Below are 25,054 nucleotides of genomic sequence, written 5' to 3' on the forward strand. Positions count from 1 at the left end.
AGAAATTCTCCTTTTTACACTAGCTCTTGATTCAGATATTGATTAATTTATAATACATGAAACAATTGCAGAATCGGCATAGAGGGAAAGTGTTTGTAATTGGGACAACTTGTAATTTTGAACACTAGAAATAACTGATTAAAATCATGATTTTTTCAATATTTGTTTTTTTTAGAAGATTTTTAACATTAAATTCGATCAATACTGAATATGATTTGAATTAAAATTGCTTTGTAAATTTCAGTCTGAGCAGTTCCTTACAAGAAGCATTACTGAACTTTGTGTTTATTATAGTCTTAGGGTAACTGTACTACATTTCGACATAGGGTAAGTGTGCCTAATTCCGGCCAGCTTACAATTTCGGCCATCTTTTTTGTTCCTCGAATTTCTATGAACTTCTAGATTTTACGTACTCTAGAGATTATACAATGCAAAAGAATAACAAAAAATGTAGCTTCGACAAACGAGATGACGTGAAAAAGGAATTGGAAGAATTTCCGAAGGGCAAGGAACTATAAGAATGAAGGTGGCCGAAATAGGGTACCAAAGCTATGTCTATATTTTTATTCATTTTAAAATGTATTAAGAATGATTTTAGAGTAAATAAAGACAGTAAACTCTTTACAAGGTTCCAAGCAACACTCTTTCAGAAGAAAGAATAAAAAAAACTCAATTTGTATTTAAAATATTACATTTCAATCTTGAGACTGACGCTTGCATACAACTATGCCGAAATTTGGCACACTAACCCTAGTTGCATACAAAAGCCAAAGTTTTAAGTTTGAAATGTAATAATTTTAATACAAATTGAATTTTTTGTTACTTATTTTTAAGGAGTGTTGTTTCAACCTTGTAGGGTAAATGTCCTAATTCAAAACCATTTCCAGACGCTTTAACTTTGACAGAAGATTCAACACATTAAGTTCATATTTTTCTGAAGAGAATTACATAAATTTGCTCCTTGACTCTTCTAGAATGTTACTGTTTAGTGAAAATTCTTTAAATATAATATGAAAATTTCTTAAATTCAAGAAAAATACGTGAGTGTAAAATGCTTCTATTGGAAACAAATTAATCCAAATGGAGACAAGGGAATTTGTTCTTATTCCTGGTGTTTTCTCTTTTCCCATCTAAAACAATAAGAAAATCTCTCCAAAAAATCATATTTCCGGGGTTTCCTATTGAAGTATTTGCAGACACTTCAAAAAAATCCTTTTTGTTCACGAAATAAGGTAATTATTTCATTTTAAAACTTCATGTACCGTTAACAATAAAGATTAGCACTTAATTTAACTAAAATTAACCAGAAATTTGACATAAATATTAAACAAAACGAATAAACAACAGTCACCTCATTGTGTTTTTCATTGGAAAACATGGTCGATCGATGAAAAATTCGATGGTGAAAAGGTACACTTTTAATTTTTCTAAGAAATTAACAAATTAAAATTTGTGAATATGAATGGATTTTCGCTTTATTTGGAGCAAAATTAACTAAATAATGAAACTGTTGTATAGAAAATATATAAATATAATAATTTAGTACTGTATTTATCGTGAAAACAATGATGTTTCCACTTGGAGTAGTGAAAAATTTCCATTTGGAGCAGGTTTTGATTTAGCTTAATTTACCCTACGGGCTCTTTGGAACGTCCTACTCACTGGTAATTCAGGTAAAATGGACAAGAATGGGATTACAAATTACAGTCAAATTGGTGTCTTTATTCATTTCTAACTTATTAAGATTAATAATTTAAAAAAAAAATCATAAAAAATGCTTGTCACGGGTTCTAAACACTTTTGAAAATGAAGTAAAAAAAATTGTATTGGAAGTACCTCTTCAAATATCGGGCATTAAAAGTATGCTGTCCCAAATTACAAGCACTTACTCTACAATTTTAAGTTTTATGCAAAGTTAACTTCCCATTTCGATTTTTTTAAATTCAAAGGTTCACAATCAATTGAAATCCATTAAAAATTCACCTCAAAATTTGTTAAAAAAAAACATGCGCGGAGTTACTCTATTGAAACACGAACTTTTTACGAATCAAACTTAATCGGTTCAAAATTGGTTAGAACTATATGAGGCTTGTCAGGGATTCGAAAACCTTTCCAACGAAATCCAAACATATCCGAATCCCGAATTGATTGGAAACTACAGACTTTAGAGCTTTTATCCTTTGACCTTGAAAACCCGTTACAGTGAATTATTCAAGGTCATTGTGAAAATGTTGAAAAATCGGTCTCTAGGCGTACATATAGAACCTCCTAAATGTTCAAGAGGGATTATTTTTCTTTCATGGAAACTTAAAATTTGGTACCAAAAATAAAATTTAGATGAAAATTACCCAAATTACAAAAAATGCGGTAAATGTAAAAAAGTCACATAGGGTAAGATGGGGCACTTTTTCGTTGTTTTTTTCCTTCTACCATTAAAAATCCTTTTTCCAGGAAATCTCACACACTGAGAAAAAAGGGGGTGCGATTAACATTTTTTTCTCATAACTTTAACACTTTTTAGGTGTAAAAGGTGTAAAAATATATCAACATATTTTCATGTTAATTTTACACCTTTTGAAGTGTAAAATTAACATGGAAAAGGGTAACTTTAACCCCCAATACACCTAAAAAGGGTAATATTTACACCGATTTCGGATCAATAATGCAGGGTAAAATTAACATTTCCGGAATGTTATTTTAACTTTTTCGATTTCTCTCAGTGCAGTTCCAACACTGAGAAAAATCCGAAAAAGTTAAAATAACATTCCGGAAATGTTAATTTTGCCCTGAAGTATTGATCCGAAATCGGTGTAAATATTACCCTTAAAAAAGTGTAAAATCAACATTTAAAAATGTTGATATATTTTTACACCTTAAAAGTGTTGAAGTTATGAGAAAAAATGTTAATCGCACCCCCGTTTTTTTCTCAGTGAAATTACCCCATCTTATTCCAATTAAAAAATAGTCTTCTGAGATCACTTACCTGGTTGATAGGGAGATCTCGTGCCCCTTCGCCGAGGGAGTTGCAAATGGTAGTTCAAGAGTGTCAAAGACCTTGGGATCATCATCCATATCTCGGATACACAGCAATCCCGCCACATAATCCCGGTCAATCTCTGTCAAGTCCGCTGGACGCAGTACCTCTCCAGACAATTGTCTCCAAACTGGCTCAGCAAGATTTAAGCTCAATGGAGAACCAGTTCTCACAGCGATACCCATGAGAACGCCTAGGAAACGGAACATGTTCATCTGAAGGACCGTGGTAAGGGTTGGATCAAGAAGGAAGCAATCGCGATTGGCTCCTGCTTCACCACGTCCATTGGGCGTCTGGATGAGCAATGGAACACTTCCATTTTGTAATTCATCGCACATCTCTGCTATTGATTCACTGTATCCTCCACCGCAATCATCAACACTCTCCCCTACAAATTTGACCTAGAGATAGGGACAGAAGGGACAGAAGGAACAGAAGCTGTAAGATAAGTTGGGATCTAGTCACTCAGAAAAATAATCGAGTAAAACTTACTCGAATCGATGTTGAATTAACTCTTTTTCGTTGTGATTTTCGATTAACTATATTTTAGAGTTGATTTTACTTCTATTTACTCTATTTAAGTGTAATATTCGGAAAAGTTGTTTTAACTTTTTCTTCCTAAAATTTACATGACAAAAGAGTATAAATAACTCTTTTTAAGACTGAAAATAATTCGTTTTAAGAGTTAAAATAACTCGTTTCAAGAGTAAAAAAAATCTTTTTTAGAGTTAAAATTACTCTTTCAAATCCCAAAATGAATATGTTTTGCAATTTTATGTTTTTTTTCATTTTATAATTTTCTTTATTATTATTTTCTTGACCTCAAGTTTTTTTGTTCCCAGCGAAATATCACGTATGGAGCACGCACATGTCTTTATGAAACACTGTTAGGCATATTTTTCTAGTTGATGTTCCATATGAACTTTGTCACACGAAAATCTTCTTGACTGAAGTATATTCTTAAAACGAAAACATACCCAATGAGCATTTATCGCTATAAATGAGTAGAGATGTCTGACATCTATACGAAAACGATGGCGACGACTTTACATATTTCTTCTATATGACCGCATAAAAGAGGTCCATATTTGAGTGAATGGGGAATTTTTACATCCAAAATATAACGATTATTTCTTTAAGATATAATCACGTCATCTTGTACGGTAAAATGTATCGATTATGACTAAATAAAATGTAATCACTATACAATATCAATTTTATGACTACTGATCGTAGAATTGTCATTTCTTTTCTATTTTCATTTAGTTTAGGACTTGTTTAAACATTTTCCTTAAATGAATAATTATATCCTCAACGATTCAATCAGATTTCCTGTAACTCGTGCACTTTTATTGCGTATGAAGATTTAATGCAACGACTGTTTTGCGTTAGGGGGCACAATATTAGTGAACAAAATTTTCTTCCTGACCTGAAATTCTTAAGGGAAAGCTGGAAAATTAAAGAAAATAAAATGGAATAAATTTATCGCATTTTCCATCGTATCATTGAAAAAACTTATGGATGTCAGATTTTTACTGCGTGTAATCATAGAACATCACTTTAAACACAATTGTGGACAAATATTGGCACACACAAATATTTTTTGCACAATTTTTCAATTAAATTGGGTTTAGTATCGCCAATTCTCTATAATTTTCCACGCCATAATTTTCATTTTATTCCGATAAAATAAATTCAAGATATTATAACCTGAATAAATAAGAAATATAGAACAAAACACGTTTTTACATATTTTTGTGATTATATTTACATTATGTCGTACAATATGTTTACATTACAGATTCCTTATATCAATAATATCACTTCACAATAAACAATGTCAAAACACTAAAATTTTATGCATTTGATAGACTTTTTTTGCACTCTGGTCTGGACACTCCTTCTGCAATTTAGTTTCATGACAGAATATGAATATTAGGAAGCTGTTTTTAGTGCTTGTACTTTCGCTAAACTGCAATTAAAGAAACAAAATGTTAGCTCTCACGAATACAGTATTATTTCACTATTTCTCTATCAATTATCCTTACTTTGTCAAATTTGATTTCTTCGATGTGTGTGCTCGACTTCACTGTACACGCTAGTGCACTTCAAGACTTTAATTTATAATAAATATCACTTTTTATCACAAATTTTCACTCAGAAATGAACCTCTGCTTAATAAACAAAGCAGAATTTGACAATCTGGGAGCGTCATACAAAAAGAAGATAAGTTGTATATAACTTGTGTCTTTTATGGAGCAAATGTAACTAAAATATATCAGAACATGATGTTCATACAATTTCACGACATTATGTGAACATAATGGCATGAAAATGTAAGATAAATATACTTTAGAAATTTTTGACATAGTTTTATACATTTTCACTCAAAAATAGATTATATTATGACTCGTTTATAGATCTAAAAATGTTTAGCCGTAATTTTAAGGGAAAATATTATAACAATATTTTAACTGGAATTTATCAAACGAAATGTATTATATGTATTAATAGAAAATAACTGATATTTTCTATATATTTTTTAGTCAAGTTATTATACTGGCATTCAACGCACATAATTTTCAGATAATATACATCCATTGCGTTCATACATTATATTTTTAAGAAATAATTCGATTACGTTGAAAATATGTTGGTTACATTTGACACATACATTATTTGGATATCAAATTCCCCTTGGGTACTTAAGCATATACTTCAGTCGAGATGAAATTTTACATTGAAAAAGTTTTTTTTTAATTACATCGATATCCGACGAATTAATTCAACTCGCACGAAGAGTTTTTTCAACTCTATTTTACTAAAATTTCCAACGAAAAAGAGTAATATCGATATTCGTAGAGTTAATTCAACTCGGCGATAGAGTTGTTTAAACTTTTTATGTTTTTTTTTCTTAGTGGTCGTAGAGGCTCTGTAAGACTTACCTTCCACACTCGATGAGGCAGTGATAGGGCTTCTTGTGTGAGTAGCGGAAGTTTATGCACCATCTGCCCAAAGACACTCTTCATACCATCCACTCCGGCTAATCCTCCGCCTGACTTCATACGGGACCTTTTCACTTGAATACGATTGAGTTCGATCACTGGACCATGTTGTTTGTCCCTGACCATAGTGGTCTGAATGACTTTTCTGAAGGCTGCCTCCTTGATGCTATAGACAAGAAGATCCTTGAGACTACTCAATGATAGTTCACCACTGATAGGCAGCATGGCCAGGCAGGGACAGATGAGCTCGGAGAAATGGTGCAGGAGCACAAGACGTGCATGAAGGGCATCCGGTGGGAGATCACGACAGAGATCATACTCTAGTGGTGGCAGTGGTGGTGGACGACATCCTTCGTTGAGTTGCGATGTTGAGAGAGCTAACGTATGAGCAGAACCACAAGTCACCTTCACAATATGCTTTCCCTGGAGGGCTGTTACGAGTCTGGGACGAGGGATTGCACTCACAGTCCCATCGCCCAATTGTCCCTCGTCATTGTCACCCCAGGTAAAAACTTCTCCCTGATCACTGCAAGCTACACAATGCAGAGATCCCGTTGCTATCGAAATGATCTTCTTGCCTTGGAGTGTGGCAATTTTCTTGGGTCGCCTCACATGATCCACAGATCCATGTCCCAAACGATGATAGTCACCCTTTCCCCATGTATACACTGCTCCAGATCTCGTCAGAGCTACGGAAAACTGTGATCCACATTCCACCTTGACAACTCCCAATCCTGCAAGACTCTCAATCTTCGTGGGTATCTTGCATCCATCGCTACCACCTCTTCCTAGTTTCCCATAATCACCATCACCCCAGCTCCAAACATTGTCATCATCGGTGATACATAGGGTTTGGGCATCACCTGAACCACAGGCAATGTCAATGGCGCGGTAACCCAGGAGGGCTTCAACCATTTTTGGTCGGGTCTGATCTTCTGAATCACCCAAACCGAGGCGACCATAGCGACCCTTACCCCATGTCAGGACCAATCCTTGAGATGTGATACATGCTGAATGTGCACTTCCGCAAGCAATATCAACCACTCCAACGCCCGACAACGCCTCAATCAACTTCGGACGGTCATAACTTAGGCGATTTCCATGCCCGAGCTTACCATCTTCACCCTCTCCCCAGGAATACACCTCACCGTCCGATGTAAGAGCTAGGCAGTGTTTCCCGCCAGAATTCACTGCCACCTTCTTCACGAAGACATGCTGCAGTGATTCTACAAGCGTTGGCGTTGTTGCAGATTCCAATCCTCCAATACCCAGTCGTCCGCCAGCCCCATATCCCGTTGCAAACAGCTTCCCATCGGCCGTGACGGCGTATAGAGTCTGTTCTCCGCCGGCAAGTTGCACAGGACGAAGCAGACTAAGGGCCTCACAGGGAGTCGGTGTCTTAATCCTACCACCTTCTAGACCACCTAACTGACCACGGTGATTGTGTCCCCAACCATAGATGGTACTAGCTCCTCCCCAAGACAACGCCCAATCCTCAGGGCGTCTATTGAGCCACTGAAGCAACTGACTATCATGCTGTGGCTTAAAAACCCCATGATCTTCATGAAGATGGTGTTCACAGCCCATTGATAGGCTCTTCTCAATCTCCAGTGATGCAGGCGGAGGTGTAGGTGACACAGAATCTATATACTGAATATTGACACTACCCGAAAGACTACTAGCTGAACTGACAGACAACAGAGAAGTTGACGTCCCACTCGGAGGATTGGGATTCATTTCGGCCAATTTCTTTCGAATCTCCAGACAAAATTGCTGTGGCAGTGCTGATCGTCGTATGAGCGACTGAGCAACTCGCACAGCTGTACAATACCGTCTGAACCAAGACCACTTATGAGAATCTCCCTGAGGCAGTGAACAATCCAATTGCATATCACACGCCAACTCAGCCAGAGTTTTAAAGTATTCCGAGTGCATCAGATGAATTCCACCTCTAACCTGTGGCTCCTCATACTCATACTGACGCAAAAGTCCTGGAATAAGAGGCGTCAGTATTCCACCAATTGTGGCTTCATGACATCCTTTAGGTGCCGATTTGGACGTCAACACTTCATGGAGTTTCTTCAATGCCCAAATCCGTTGGACACACGTCAGAGTACTAAGTTGAGCACATGACGCCAGAGCTGCTGTCAACCTCAGAAAAACTCCAGAAATCTGAACACATAGCCTTGAATCCAACAAAGCCATCACAAGATCCATCGAAGGCTGTGACAAAACAGCCCTATCCGAACACAATTCCTGCAGTACAGACGATGGCATAATAGCATGCACCCAAAATCTCCATCCCCATCCATTCACCGAACTATCACTGATAAATTTCCATCGCATCTCATCACCTGGTATACGAATTTCTGGTGCCCACTGAGCATATTCTCTACCAGATCGCGTAGCAACAACCCTACATACCCCATCCATAATCACAAGAGGATCATTTCTCTTTTCAGTCGAACACTGAGTATCAAATTCAATTCTAAGTGCTTCAGCACCTGGAATTTTTACATGTCCCACCAGGGTAACATCATCAATGTATGGATGACATGTCTCCTGAACCACTGGCTTTGGGATCTTTCCCAAGCAATGCCGTGAGGTACAGAGATCCTCTAATTCTGTGATACATGTCTCAAGGAGCATTGATCCAACAACTGGACTATTGGCTCCCAGAGTAATGAGAGTACTTGCAATGGTTTCTGATGTATTGGCACCCCCACATCGACCGGCAACACTCAATTTAAGCAATTCCACCAAACTCTTGGCTTCAGGTTCACCCAGAAGGCACGTTATATCATCCAGTTCGAGGGTATTGGTTTCATGAACCATCTAAACAAGCGTTAAATTGTTAAAGAAGAACTCTTCCATGGAAAATCGACTCAATATTAATTTTAAAATTTTGCATGGGGTAGATTTGAACTTCCTGTCAAAGCTTCATACAAGGGTAATTAACTTTATTCGCTTTTATTACAAGAAGCTGATTAATGGTGTTCAATGAAAAATAAACATGTCTTAGCATTTTACTGTTCTTAAATACTTCTACATTATCGACTTTACTTCGTGTCGATTGTTGTCATAACTATTTGGTGGTTATAGAGCATTACGTGGATTAGAGAAAACAGTCGAGACAAGAACCAACACAAGGGTAAGGGTAGAATCACATTGACAATAAAATACTCGCTGTGGCCTCATCGTATTTCGTTAATTTACGCATTTTCATTGCAATTCTTACGCGAATTTTCCATTACCGTATTACCTTATCTCATACTCGGTGGCACTAGGTGAAAGTAATATAAGAAAATTGAAGAAATAAAACAAAAAAGATAAACGGTGAGCAAAAAAACTGTAAGAGAAATTAATCGTAGAGTTTTTTTTTGCTCACCGTTTACCGCATTTTCGTTTTATTTCTTCAATTTTCTTATATCATTTTCACAGTGACATAAGGTAATAGATAATCGAGAATTTGCGTTAGAATTGCAATGAAAATGCGTAAATTAACGAAATACAGTGAGCATTTTACTGTCAATGTGATTCTGCCCTAATGGCCTCTACACACTAGAGAAATTTATGTATATATTGAAGCAAATTCCCTACGTTTGTGTAGGAGAAACTGTTCAATATGGACATAAATTTCTCTAGTGTGTAGTGGCCATAAGTCGATAATGCTGCAGCTGTTGAGAATCGTAAAGTGCTGGACAGTCAAGCGCTTCTGTATTATAGGCATTTCTTTAAATTGGTTCCTGTCTTGACTGTTTTCTCTAGTCCTCGATGTATTCTAAAACCACCAAAAAGTTCTGACAGGAACCAACATAAAGAAAAGTCGATTATGTAGAAGCACTTGAAAACAATAAAGTGTTAAAAAAAATATTCATTTTTCAGAAAATAGAAAATCTTCTCCTGAACATTTTGTTTAGCATTTCACTGTTTTCAAGTCCTTCTGCATTATTGATGTTTCTTTGTGTTGATTCCTTGGATTCCTCTTACGACGAATTGGTGGTTTTAGAACACAGCGGGGAATGGAGAAAACAGATTACAGAAACCATTACAAAGATATGTCGATAATACAGAAGCATTTGAGAACAGTAAAGTGCTAAAAAATCTTCAGGAGAAAGCTTTTCCATTTTTTCTATTGGTATTCCAATGAAAAATTAATTTTTTTAGCACTTTACTGTTATCAGTTGTTTCAATATAATGGACCTTTTCCTGTATTGGTTCCTGTCACGACTGTTTGGTGATTTCAGAAAACAGTCGAGACAGGAATGAATGCAGAAAAAAGTCGATTGTGTAGAAGCACTTGGGAATAGTAAAGTGCTAAAAAATATTATTCTTTTTTATTGGAACAGTAATAAAAAATGAAACTGAGAAATCTTTCTCCTGAATAATTTTTTTTAGCATTTTACTATTCTCAAGTGTTTCTACATAATCGACTTTTTTCTGCATTCGTTCCTGTCTCGACTGTTTTCTCGTCGTAACAGGAACAAATACAAAGAAAAGTCGATTATGTAGAAGCACTTGGGACAAGTAAAGTGCTAAAATATGTTCATTTTTCATTGGAATAGAACCACAAGGTGCATTTTTTATATGTTTAAAATTTAAGGCAAAAAACAAGCAATCAGTATTTAATTTTAAATGAAATGTAAAAATATTCAATTTGGTAAGTAAAAATTTAAAAATGAGCAGTAAAAAAAGAAAAAGTGATCAGTAAAACATTAAAATCGGTCCACAATTTTGAATGTTCCTGTTGCACTTATCTTATCCGAAAATAAGCAAATATCAATTTAAATTTTTAAACATTTTCCATGAAATTTTTAAAATTTTCATAAAAAAATATATCTGAAATTCTAACTTGATGTTACAATGTTTGTTATTCAGATAAGTCAAAGAGGAAAGTCCGAAATTGCGGATCAATTTTTATATTTTACTGACCTTTTCTTTACTGATTCAATTGAATCTGAATTGAAATTAACCATTTTAATTTTTTCATAGACTTAGACAAATTTGTTACTGATCGATTTGAAATTTTTGCTGCTCATTTTTTATTTTAGTTTACTGATCATTTTTATTACTGCTGCTTTTTGATTCTTTACTGCCCCTTTTTAACTTTTTACTGACCATATTTTTTTACTGCTCGTTCATTTGACGTAAGGGCGATTCTGGCATTCAGAAGCAACACCCACAAATTAAACATGCAAGTTATGCCACTATATGTTTTGAGAAAAATTTTGTTTAAAATTTATGAAACCACTGAAAAAGCCACGCCCACTTGTATGAATCCTTCTAAACCAAAATTCAGTTTTTACCCATTCTTTTTACCCATATAGTATTCTTGGAAGGGGAATGTTAAGTGAAAAATTTGGGATGTTTAGTCATCTCAGTAACCACTCCCACTTATGCAAATTTTCCACAAGAAACGCCCCTAGTTTTTATAGGCAATCTCAAAAGTGAATATTTTCGAATAGTTTTAGAAATATTTCTAAATATTTGTACTTTTTGCTTGTTTTTAGCCTACTAAAGCGTTCAAATTGATAGAACTGATTTATATGCAAAGTTCTGTAACATCGTATGTTCGTAATTCCTGAAATGGGCGTGGTCTAAAAATACTTTTGGGTGGAGCTTATCTAGGAAGTCTGATAGCAAATCCCCAGCAACACTATGCCAATTGATTTTAAGATATAGCCTATAAACAATGACTTACCTCATCTTGATGAGTCATTGTTGCTGCCATCACAGACATAGCGCTGGCGGACATTTTTGAGTGTTTCTGAGTAGCATTGCAACTAGAAATGGATCCAGATTGAGACATTGATCCTGTGAGCGTTTGAAAGGCACTCAGTGGACCACTCTGGAGATTCAAATTAGCCAGCATTAGGTCTGTATCAGGTGAAACGTCTGGTGCCTAAAATTAATAATAGCAAATTTTCATCCCGTGCCCAAATAAGAATTGATGGCTTTACTCACAGTAGCCATTTCTGCAGGAGCTTCTCCTCCTCCATGGGCTATTGTTTCATGATCAAGGATATTTTCCTGTATGGTTGTGGGAATAGGTGGTGGTTCTACAATCTCCTTCGAAGCCTCTTCACAGCTCTCCACAAGGGATTTTTCTGTATTAACCATATTAGCTTGGCTGTGACTGGTCAGAGCAGCGACAATAGCCTGTCTTGCTTGGAGAATACTCATTGAGTTGAGAATGTAGTTGAGAGCTATTTGACGTGCACCAAGGCTTTCAATCGACAAGACAATTTCAGAGAGAGATTTTCTCGTTGGCGTTTTCGAAGTTGTCGAATTGGATAGTTGTGTCTCTGAATCATAAATGCCTAGGCTATTGCTGCCTAGAGGATCTTTGTTGACCCCAAAAGCAATGGGTTCTTTCTTATCCTCTTCAGCTGGACTCTGTGGCAGGCACCATGCTACTGAGTGGGAACTTCCACAGGCTACACGGTTGACAAAGACACCTTCTAGCCCAACGACAGAATAGGGTTTCTTATTAACTGTGGTATTTCCGGATCCTTGCTGACCATGGTCATTGTCGCCCCAGGCAAACACCTGACCTGTCTCCGTTACAGCGAGGCAATGCAGAGCTCCAACAGCCACATGAATCACCTTCTTTCCACGCAAACCTTGAATTGGTGTTGGTTTGCGCACATGTTGATCTGATCCGTGACCTAAGCGGAAGTAGTCACCCTTACCCCAGGTCCAGACCTCACCATTGGCCGTCAGTGCGAGACTAAACTGCGCTCCGCATTCAATCTGAATCACTCCAACTCCATTGAGACGTTCAATTTGCTGGGGTACTGAACATCCTTCTGATCCGCCACGCCCTAGCTTGCCAAAGTCGCCATCACCCCATGAAAACACCAGACCTTCCTCGGTCAAAGCTAGGGTCTGAGCATCTCGACTTCCACATGCCACCTGCACAATTCGATGTCCCAGCAAAGCTGTTACTAGCTTAGGCTTCAACTGCGTGCTGTTGTCTCCATGACCAAGTCGACCATATTCACCCAATCCCCAAGTATAGAGTTCTCCTGAACTTGTAATAGCAGCACTATGACTTGATCCACATGCAACGTCACGGATTCTTTTTGATCTCAGTGCTTCAATTAGTTTTGGCTTATCCAGGGTCATACGATTTCCATGTCCTAGCTTACCGTCTTCACCTTCGCCAAATGAGAAGACCTTGCCATCGAGAGTTAGGGCCAAGGCATGCTTCCCTCCCGAATGAACTGCCACCTTCTTCACGACATACTGACTGAGAACAGGTATTTGTCGTGGTGTTGAAACATTGCAATTGTGACCCAATCCTAGGCGTCCATTAGTACCCTCACCGCAAGCATACACCTTCCCGTCTTGAGACACTACAAAGAGTGACTTAGATCCGCCGGAAATATGAATGGGATTGAGTTGACTGAGTGCCGGTGAGAATGTAGGTACTTTGACCTTAGATCCTTTAAGTCCACCCAATTGCTCTTTGTCATTTAGTCCCCAAACTAGTACTTTGCATTGGAACTGATCACGACAGTTTTTATCTTCAGGCGGACTCACCAGGGAATTTGAACTATTCTCTGTGGTCACAACATCATATTCCGATGCCAGAAAAGATGCATTGAGGAGCATCAAATCGAGGTCAGTTTGCTGCTTTTGCCCAATGATATTGATTGAATGGACTTTGCATTGAATTCCATTGTTGCGACATTGCTTGATGACAATCTCAATGAAAGGGTAGAATTGCTTGAGTCCAGTTAAAAGGGGAACAACGGTGTCTGTTATTTTGACACTGACCCAACTCAAATCTTTCAGATTAGCCACAGTGTCACCTACGCGAACCACTACGAGGGATGGCATGTGGGAATGATCAGCTGAACTGACAGTAATCGAAAGAGAATGAATCAACATTTTATCATGCATCTCCAATCGAATCCAGTGTTTTCCTCCTTGAACTCCAGTACTCTGCCAGCAATTGGTTGATTTATCCAGAAGATGCTTAGCTGTAGTCTCATTTGACGAAACAGTGAGGGATTTAATGCATTTACTCCAGTCATCAGTCAATTCATCTTCATTGCCTCCAATGAAGCTATGTTGACTGGGTTCTGCTTGAGTGATCTCTAGATCACCCACGAGACCTGTCCATTGGAAATTTCCCGGAAATTCCACACTGACTTCACGTCCATTGATTGCCCATACAGTTCCAACTGTTCCCTTGGGCAGAACTTTAGTCTTGGTCCTTGCAAATGACACTGAGATGGATCTTTTGAGGCACACATTCGTTCCAATGGTGATCTGTTGGGGTGTTGATGGAGTTCCTTGGGCAGGAGTTTGTGTCTCTTTAGGTGGTGCTGGTGCCATAAGTTCCAAATGCAGAAAACACATCCAATACGTACTCCCATGCATCATCCAATCTACTTGAACATTGAGATCATGAAGACCTTCTGTGTCAACTTTGAGTACCGTTCCAATATCTCCAACGCGAATCTCTTCAAAATCTCTGATACATCGTACCGTCATGCCTGGGCAAACATTCCCACGGACATAGATAGCATATTGATCTACTGTCTTGAAATCTTCTCTAAGGGCATATTTTGTCGGTGGATCTTGAGTTGTTGATGACCAATCTTGTGTATCGGAAACTGCACTTTCTGTATCAGATTCATTATTAACAGCTAAGTAGTCCATTGAAGTGGCTCCCTCTGCTCCTGACGCATTCATTGCCGCATCATGCTCAAAGAGCCATAGAACTACTTGATCAGCAGTTGGTGGAACATCAGATTTTGCAGTCAATTGACTCAATGCAAATTCTATAGATCTCCTAGATAGTCCCATCTCCATGATTTGCTGCACCAGAGCCGATGGAGGATTCCTTCTGGCAATTGAATTATCTTCAATTGCTGTATCATTGTACAAAGGAACTCCATGGATGAGAGTAGTTTGAACAGGTGGTGGAAAATTCCTCAAAATACTCGATCCCGTCATCTGTGCATGAATGTTGCTGGCTAGCATTTGAGATATGCTCAAAGCCGCCAGATAGAGTTCATTGTAGCTGTAGCAGGCTTTTACTGGACTTGGTTGAGTGGCTCGTATTAGTATATTTTGTATGAGGAGTTCATCTTCGGGCTTATCTTCAGCCTCTAGTTGTTCTTCACTGGAATTCTGATCATTTCCATCATCACTGAGGCTGTCATCTGAGGAACATCGACTCAAAGCACAAGTTCTCTGTTTAAGAATCTTCCTCAGAGTACACTGATGCTTGAACAAGACACTTGTTGCACACAGACTTGCCAGTTGAACTTGTTGGGACCTCAGTAGATTTATATCAATTTTCCCACTAGCCGTATATCTCCTCTCACCAGGACCATAGAGTAGCATTGCCCAGGAATTCACCAGCATCTCATGGGCTGGCAATCGGGAGAGATTGAATGACATCACTTCGAGTGCATCCTTCACCGATGACAGAGATAATTTCTTAATCTCCCCACTTGAATGCATAGAAACTACAGCTTTCCCCTTACTGGTAAATCTGGTGATTGTTGCCAAACTCCCATCTACATTTACATGCGATCCAAGTCTTGGACGAGGATCATACCCACCAATCAGACTCAGAGCACCTACAATGTGAATTTTCTCATCGTCAATATCCTCTTCGGAGTTGTCTTGTGTGAACAAATCTGCAGCAATGCACAGTTTCTCCGAAAGGAATTCATTTATTGTACCATTCCATGCTGGAACTGTATGCAGCTTCCGCAACAGAAGAATAATCTCTTCGGCAATGGTTCCTGAATAGGATGAAGAGACAAGAACTCGAGATTTGAGATCTGATGGATTTTGAATGAGTGAATTGTCATTGGAACACAAGACAATTGTCCGTCCTAAGCAATTGAAGAGCTTTTCAATGAGCGTCATCATTCTATCCTGATGACTTGTCGTCCAGTTGACAAGAGTTGCTTGAAGTAGGCGAAGACTCTGAATTTTCCTGTAGATATCTGTTTCTCTTTCATTTGGTGAATCAAGAATCTCAATGTGGAAGTTCAACCATGGTTCAGATGTTAGATACTGAGCCAATTCCTTGGACGATGAGATTGCCCGAAGGAATCCCAGGGTTGTCCAGTGCTCAAAACCAAGATTCTGAAAGCCAGTTTTGGTGGACAAGACAGCACGAAACATCGAAGCTAAACCAAAAACTGCACTTTTTTGCATTCTATCACCATGTTGACCAACGCCCACAGAGAAGATTTGCAGCATCTTGAGACAACTGTGACGAAGGAGTTTTGTCGGATGAGAATCACCGCTCAAGATGATTTCATTGAGAAGATCTTCCTTCTCCGAATCAGAGTCTGGTGACACAATATTGGACAAACTGTCTGCTAGACGTAGATCATACTGACCCTCTTTTCCCATCCGATAGCTATTTGTAGCTCCAGTGTCCCATTCAACTCTCACCCATCCATCTTCTCCGAGTTCACTGATGATTCTCCCTTCACCCGGTGTCGGTCCATCCTGATCTCCCCACTTCCAGTCAGCTCCACGAACAATTCTCGTACCAATCTTCATGAGTTTAGCCATCTCAGGCCCCGTTAGATTAGCCCTGGATGTCTTTTGCTTGAGAATTGTATCTTCATACACAACACTCAATTCCGCTCCACCTCTTGTTGTTGTAACATCTCCGCCCATTTGCCGTAGAAGTCCCAAAATACATCCCAAAATGCCGGAATTGATGAGAAAACTCAATTCATTGGATCCCAAGTCTTTGGCCATAATCCCAAAGACACTCAACAGAAATCTCGCTCTTGAGAGTTTCTTGAGAAAGACATAAGTTCCAAGATTTGAATTGTCTTTATCACCATGATGCTTCTGCTTCCCATAGATTTGTTCCTGACTCACAAACTTCTGAATCTCTCCAATTGCCCATTCCATGATTTTCGCATTCGTTAGTATTAGATCAGCTTTCTGGTAGGCCGTAATCAAATTGAGATCATCGAGAACATTGCCAAAAAATACTTGTTCCGGTTTACTGAGAAACAATCCCAAATACCCATTCAGCATATTATACTGAACCGAATCGAGAAGTTCAGTATGCTTGAGAATCTCACTGAACATTTCAAGGCCCTGTTTCCGCACTTGATATCGCTGCACTTGACAAAACATTGCCCTCCTCAAGGTTTCCACATCACAAATATCTTGAGTGACAAATTCCACAATTTGACTCACCACATTCTCACTGGCAGGATTTGCCTTGGCATTTTGGATACTCTTTTCACTCAACTTTGCAATCACATTACTGATAAACTGCTCAGCTGATTCACAATCCTCTTTGCGCCTCATAAAATTTGTAATGTTCTCATTCGTGGGAGTTTTTGCCTCATCAACATTCGAAGTCTTTTTCTCAGATCTCAAATCTTCCGTCACATCCACTAGATTCTCATTGGATACATTCCTATTTTCTGGTGTCAGTGTTGCATCAAGATTTTCCGTACTACCCTTCTCAACATTCTCTGGTGTACTGATTTTAATAGCTGTATTCTGACTCTGAATGGTTACATTGAGAATATCTTCTGGTTTTGCACATTCAAGTTGCTTCTTGGCACTTCTCATCTCATTAATGATCCGATGGACAACACTCCTGAATCTTGGCTGTTTGTACAGGATGCACAGTCGACTGAGAGCCGATTGTTCTGTACTCACAGCTGGTCGCACTTCATAAAGAAGAAAACGACATTTATCGAGAATTGGTGCACAGACTTCTTTGTAACTTCGATTGAGTTGCTGTCGTGTTCTTATAAGAGCCCATTTTGTCTGATTGACAATCTTTATGATATCTGCTACCGGCTTGGGCGGTTTTCCCGTCAAAGTAACACCACTGAGTTCACAGTCAACAATGGCTAGGACAAGAGGTCCTAGACTTTGATGTCTAAAGAGCACTGCTGTTAACAGACGCTCAAACTCCTGAATTGGATGCTCAGGTGGATAGTCTTGATGCCATATGAGATTATTTTCTTTGCAGTATCTCTCGGAAATTGTTATCCAAGTTGATACCAGAGGATCTGTCATACGAGATTCTCCTAGTCCAGTCAACAGAGAATCAACTCTCTGGTTGATACGCTGCAAAAATTGCCTATCTTATTGTCTGTTCTATCTAAGTCATTGATCAAATTCTAAATCGGACGGAACTGGTTGTTATCAAAACAGGGGAACCTGGCTCTCAATGTGACAAATGACTCATTTTTTCACGAATTTCCAAAAGACCTGAGAAATTTCTAACCAGTTATTAAAAATAAATTCTGGTGTAAATATTGATTAGCAGAGAAAACTACTAGAGAGACTACTGGGGAACAAGGAAGAAACCTCCAGGGCTAATAGAGCTAAATCTGAACTCATGAACAATCCTTTGGGATTGACTAATCTTTCCACCACGAGGCTAAAAATAGTGTCTAAAAATTTGCACGGAAATATTTTTCTATGTTTCGACTTGATTAAATAATAATTGACCAGCATGGGGTAATTTGTGACATTTTGATTTATAACTTCTCGAACTTCACAGAGGGAGCACTATATTATAATCCTTCGATTTTGAGTTATGACACGCTCGTTGTTTGCCTGTCTGTTTGTCCGGACGTCATCAGACCTAGACGCCAACGGGTTATAGATAACGACTTGGGGTTTTCGGGAGACACCCGATAAGTCAATCCTGGGACCATTGTTTTTTCAGATTGATCGAAAATGCCTCATGAGATATTTTTCATTTTTGTATATCTTTTAGAAATCACGTCTAGACGGATATTTTGTCCATGTACGAAAATACCGTTGAATTCTTTCCACTAACGGTTTTTCAATGTCATAGCTTAAAAAGGCTTTAGAGAGCGTATTTCTCAACCGAATGAAGTCACATTTGGCTTATTGGAAAGGTCTTGGAATTTGTGAGTATCTGAAACGGTTCCAATCGGTTATGAATCAATCATAAACTGCTTATGAACTGATAACAATTAGTCAGAAACCCAATTGTATTATTCTTCAACTACACCAGCTATTATAGGCGATCATTAATGATTTATAAATCGGTTACGATTCGGTAAGCGGTAATTGATGCGTAAGTACTTTTGAGGTACTTATCGTCTATGTAACGAGTTCGAACATCTCGCAAAGCATTGGACGCTAATTACGAACTCTTAAAAATGCAAAGAGTAAGTAGGTGAGATTTTTACGAACTCTAATATTTATATGATATTTTGTATAGAAAATTGAAACTTCTAACGCTGTCACCGCTTTATCGTATACGGTTTTCCTCTACCTACACGAAAATTATGCTCAAAAACTTTTTTGTTTTTGGTAAGAACAGTCTCTTCATGTAGAACTTAATTTTTCCGTCTTATAGCAATAAATGTTCTGCTAGAGCAACCCTAAATATTCGAGACGTAATGTCTCTTTTCTAGGTCAGCGCCTCTGGTGATGGTGGAGATGGAGACGACTGCATTAGTTTAGTCGATCGTATGATCTCAGTGTGTACGGATGTGAGTTATTCATGAGTCGTATAAGTGGTTGGACGTAGTGCAGAGAGCTCGCGACAGTCTGGAGCCCACACCAGTCGATTGCATAAGCAGGTCACTTCCAAAGTATATTAGATTTAAGAGTAGATATTGTTTGCCTTCAATATTTATTGGTTTAGGTTTAGACCAGGCGGAAAAGGCGAGCTGGAGACAAGGGAAAAGTCGACAGACTACATGTGTAGTCGAGATTTTCCACTTGATAGTGAAATAGAGCCCGGCTGGAGGATTCCCTTCCCTGTTTGCGGGAAATTCATATTTCCCGCCTCTTGCTCCAAGCAAGGCCTTTTACTAATGGTATAGTTCTGTATCTGTTGTCCGCCGTGTAGGGGATTGGCTAATAGGAGACACTGTCAGTCAGTCGGTAACATAGCCTGGAAAAGTTCGGATGGGGGCACAGCGCACAGAGCTGGATCTGTGCCGGGAAATTGGCCGTGATAAGCTTTGGTTTCCCTAAGAAACCTTTTAGGGCAGAAGACCGGTTACACATGATATATTTAATGTCCTTTTTTATTTTATTCCTTGCGATTCACCTCTGATTTTGAAATCAAATTTTTAAATAATCGACTTGTCACATTTTGCCTCAGGTTCCCCATTACCCTATTTTTCCCTTAGGATTTTGTAATCCTAGTTCCTGTGATCCGAATAGGGTCTTGCCTTAGATTTATCAACTTCAATTTCTTTAAGAAAGCGGTTTAATATTTCAAACAAGTCTGAGCTGAATATTTAGCTATTTTTTAACTCTTTTTAGCTGAATTAAAGAATTCTTTTTGGTTCTTTTTACACAAACAAAAATCACTAATTCAGTTGATTGGGCCACAAGTTCTAAAGAAGTGTCCTCCTTTGTAACTTGCACTTTCAGATAAGGATTTTCAGAGAATTATAAGTTTGGATTTGTAAATTAAAAGTACACAGTGTAGGAATATTATATTGATCATAAAAACATTATGTTGACCAGAAACGCAACAGAGAACCCCGGTCATCGATTAACATTTTACAGTAGACACTCTCAGATAGATTTTATTGTACATGGGATTTTCAAAATTCTGGATCTGAAATATCTTCAAATTTACCAAAAGAAAGATTAGTACTCACCGAAAGTGGCCAGCAATTGAGTTGTGGCATCTCCTGAATGGGCATCTGATTGGAAGATTCAGTTGGAGTACTTCCAGCTGTTGAAGCACTACTCCTAGCTTCACCTTTTTCCTCATCAAAAGGATTTGCCGGCTGTAGCACCTGAAGACCTCCACTCAAAATTGCACTATTGAGGAGTGCTTTGCAGTGTATCTCTGCCGGTTGCTGTGGTATTCCTAGTTGCAGCAAACCACTCCGCAAACCCAGCAAATAAGCCAATGTACGCTGAGTATTGAAGTGTGTAACATACGGAACACGATATTGTGGCACTTTCTCATCACAATCACTTAAACCATACTTTCCAACCCTCAAATGGGCTGTGATGTGCTCCAAGGCACTTCTATGTTGCACCAAATTCATCTCACTACTCAAATCTTTGCCCACATTTTGCCTCAAAAGATCATTTGTATTTGAATTTTCACACCTAAAAGGAATATATTTCAATAGGATTTGGTTTTGGAGGGAAAACTATCAAGAAGTAAAAACTTACTCATATCCTTCAATATTGTACACATATCCATTGATTACAATCCACTGTCCACCAGAGAGATTGTGATTCTCAAGATCAGTCTTGCGAATAACATTTGACTCTTCAGGAGCTGGCACTGAAGGCTGTTTCTGAGCACCACGACAGAGAATTGCTGGCCAACCCATATCATCAGCATCCTGAATCTCATTCTCACATATCACACGATTCAAATTGTCCAAAGCACTGAGGAGAGGTGTAAACACCTTAGTCCACTCAAATGTCAGCTGTAGAGGGCAATCCTTGTGAATCAGGACTAAGCCAATGATTAGCTCATACAGAAGAGTGTCTAGAAATAGACGAAAATTATATTGAAACTGTACGCTTTTATGTTCAGGACTCACGACAAATGCTAGGACAAATGCTAAGATATACCGACTACATGTTTTCGAAGGATACTTTAATACTTACTCAAAGGGTAATTGAAATGACCCTTTGGAAACGGTTTTTTTTGTGAAGAGATATTACAAAAAAAAGTTAGATTGGTTTTTTGCCTAACAATCAATGCCTCTGTTCTAGGATACTGATGTTCGGTGCCGGTCAAAATCCCAAATGGGTCAAAGACAAAATCTCGAACGCCTAAATCCCGAAAGGGTCATAATATCGAACGGCCAAAATCTGAAGTAACTGGCAGAGAGTTACCAAAACTGGAAGAGGAAATGCGAGAGGCCCCGTCTCTTGCAAAAAATTCTCGGAAAAAGAAAAAAAAAACATCTGGAGATAATGTTTTTTTTTAATGGGGGTCACCAAATACCGGAAGTTAATATCTTTTATCGTTTAAACTCCAGGGCGGTGACAAGTTGAAAAAAACTGCTCTCTCTTGGAGTTCGAGCAGTTAAAAAACAGTGATAATCCCAAATAAGTTAACGGTAGCTGAGAGGATTTGAAAAAGAAAATAGTATTTAAAATATTACATTTGAGCTTGTCATTTTATTAAAACGGTATTGTGTTCTAACTGAGTGTAACGAGATACAAAATCTATGAGAATGTTTGCGCAAGAATCACATCCATTATAAACATTTCTGGTCTTATCTCGAGTTATAGTGATAGTGTGAAAATCTTGAGTTCTTGATACTTAGCTACGGCATTTTAAGTTCTGTAAATACTTGTATTGTGTCAGACGGTGTCAGCCAAAATTTTAAAAGCCAAAACCCCCAACGCAAACTCAAGAATAGACAAAATCCCGAATGTGTCGAAATCTCGGATGGTCATAATCCGAATGATCGAAATTGTACATAGATCGAAATCCCGGAAAGTCAAAATCCTGATTAGCGAAATTTCCGAAAACCCAAATATTGTAAAGCTTCCGAAATCAATAATAGGCCAAAATTCCGAAAAGCCAAAATCGTTAAGAGACAAGACCCCGAATGTGTCGAAATCCCGAAAATCCAAAATCCCAAATGGATCTAAATTCCGAAAATCCAAAATCTCAATTAGATCGAAATCCCGAAAACTCAAAATCCCCTAATGTGTCGATATCCCGAAAAGTCCAAATCGGAAATGATCGAAATCCCAAATAGATCACAATCCCGAAAACCCATAATCCCGAAAACCCATAATCCCGAAAAGCCAGAATTCCAAATGGGCCAAAATCTCGAATAGGTCAAAATTCCGAAAATGGAGCTAACAAAGTAATTAAGCCCTCGGGGAATAATCTTCTTAACACCTTCGCGTTCCACACGATTTCTGAGAAAGGATGTCACACCGTTTGTCCGTCCGTTTATCCGACTTTTATTATGCTTAAGGGCCTTAGAGGCCAAGCGATTAGAGGTAGACTTGGGACCGTCTCATAACTTGATCTTAGGACCATTAACCGGTGCTGGCCAAAATCCTTAAAGCCAAAATCCCGAACGCCAAACACACGAACGCCACTGGAATGACAAATTGCCGAAAGGGCCAATGTCCCGAAAGCCAGAATTCGAAATAGTCAAAATCATAAAAGGGACGAAATTATACAGAGGATAATGTGTAAGATAATTTTCCAAAATATAGAAAAATTCCCTTTGCCCTCAGCAAGCGTGGGTGCAGTCGTGGGAGTAGCTATAACACTTTTAAGAATTCTGGATATTGTCGTTCGGGATTTTGGCTTTTCAGGATTTCGACCCACTCGAGCCATTCTGGTTTTTGGCCTATTCGGGATTTTGGACCATTTGGAATTTCGGCTTTCAGGATTTTGGCATTCGGGACTTTGACCGGGACCCTTGATGTTAACAAATAATTCGTATAAGAATATTTACCCCACTTTTCTCTCCAATTTTCGAGATTTTCTTTATAAACCCTTGAATATTCATCAAAGTCATAAAAATGATGCGAGGGACGATTTATCTCCTTCAATAAAACATTGTCCTTAAAAAAAGACTTAGTCTTAATATGGATTACAAGGTCGAAAATCATTCATTTTGTTGCAATGTATTATAAAGAGTTATTTGTATCCTGATAATTCTGAACCCGTTCATATTGGTTATAATTTCAAGTTCCATATTTTTGAGGTTTACCGATTGGCATTGGAAAGGTAGATTTACATCTTTGTTTCTTTGTTAAAAACAGGGGTAGAAAGGGGAATAACTGAAATGATGTTGCCTTATACAGGTTTCAGACTGACGGTTTAGCCCAGTTCCCAAAGGAGTCTAAATCGAAAATGATAAGCAATTTTAGTGACTTTTCAAAATCGAGTCGATCATTTGCTTTTGATAACCAGTTTTAAATCAAATTTTTCAACAAAAAAAAGTCCTGTCCGGTAAGAATTTAAAGAAGTTAATCAATATCACTAAACCTTAGGTCTGAAAACCATATTACGGAAAGAAAAAGAATGAGCTTTACATTTTCCTGTAACCGTTTTTAATTCTAATGGCTTTGGCACACCTTTTAGATCAGAAAAATTTCATGAAGTCGAAATTTGAATCCTTTTCTTTCTCAGATGCTTTGCATATGTCTATCTCATTCTCTTGTACTCTTCTTCTGCTTCTTCTTTCAAATATCACTACAAATTCAATTTAGTTGAATCGAATTTGGTATGCGTAAGAATGAGATAGTCATAATGAAAAATATATGAGAAAGAAAGGGATGTGAATTTCGACTTTACGTTATTTTCCTGATTTAAAAGGTGTGCTGGAGCCATTATTACCGTTTATCGTACATTAGATAATTTTTGTGTAAAGTCTTCATTTTTTCTATTTTGTTACTGATATCTTCCCCCGCGCACCTTCTTCTACATGAGGAAAATTTTATGAAATCAAAATTTACATGTCTTTCTTTTTCAAACATTTCTCATATGGTTATTCCACTCTTTGGAACTCTTCTTCTTCTTTCTTTGAACATCACAACAAATTCAATTTAGTTCAAACCAATTTTGAGTGCAAAAGAGTTGGATAGACATATGAAAAAAGTTTGAGAAAGAAAGGGATATAAATTTTGATTTCAGGAAGCTGATGTAAAAGATGTGCTCGATTGAAATTACAGGAAAAAAAATTTACTGCTGGAACTTCGAAGAAAGAGAAGTATATACAATCCCTAAATTTTTTCACCTCCTCTCCCCCAAACAGATCAATCATAAAACGCTAAATACGCTTAAAATCACGCACAGATCAATCATAACGGTAAATGACCTTAAAATCACGCACAGCTCCATCATAAAACGGTAAATGCGCTTAATAAAATCACGCACAGCGCAATCTTAAAACGGTTAAAATTGCGCTTAAAATCACGCAATTACATTAATTTTAAGCGCAATCTTAACCGTTTTATGACTGAGCTGTGCGTCTGTTTAAGCGCAATTTTAAGCATTTTATGATTAAGTTGTGAGCCTTATCTAAGAACGCGAATT

At 38.0% G+C, this 25,054-nt stretch overlaps 1 protein-coding gene across 1 annotated transcript in view; it reads right to left on the reverse strand.

Annotated features, from left to right (window-relative positions):
• The window catches only part of LOC129810431 (probable E3 ubiquitin-protein ligase HERC2), a 35,431-nt gene that overhangs the window by 1,812 nt on the left and 8,565 nt on the right, over positions 1-25,054 (reverse strand). Inside the window, exons 3-8 of the mRNA XM_055860899.1 lie at positions 21,196-21,520; positions 20,667-21,129; positions 12,004-18,132; positions 11,741-11,941; positions 5,980-8,874; positions 2,984-3,435 (exon numbers count right to left, since the gene is read on the reverse strand). Of these exons, the coding sequence (XP_055716874.1) occupies positions 2,984-3,435; positions 5,980-8,874; positions 11,741-11,941; positions 12,004-18,132; positions 20,667-21,129; positions 21,196-21,520 (10,465 nt within the window). The remainder of the gene's footprint in view (positions 1-2,983; positions 3,436-5,979; positions 8,875-11,740; positions 11,942-12,003; positions 18,133-20,666; positions 21,130-21,195; positions 21,521-25,054) is intronic.

Source organism: Phlebotomus papatasi, chromosome 1 (genome assembly GCF_024763615.1).
Source record: "Phlebotomus papatasi isolate M1 chromosome 1, Ppap_2.1, whole genome shotgun sequence".
NCBI lineage: Eukaryota > Metazoa > Arthropoda > Insecta > Diptera > Psychodidae > Phlebotomus > Phlebotomus papatasi.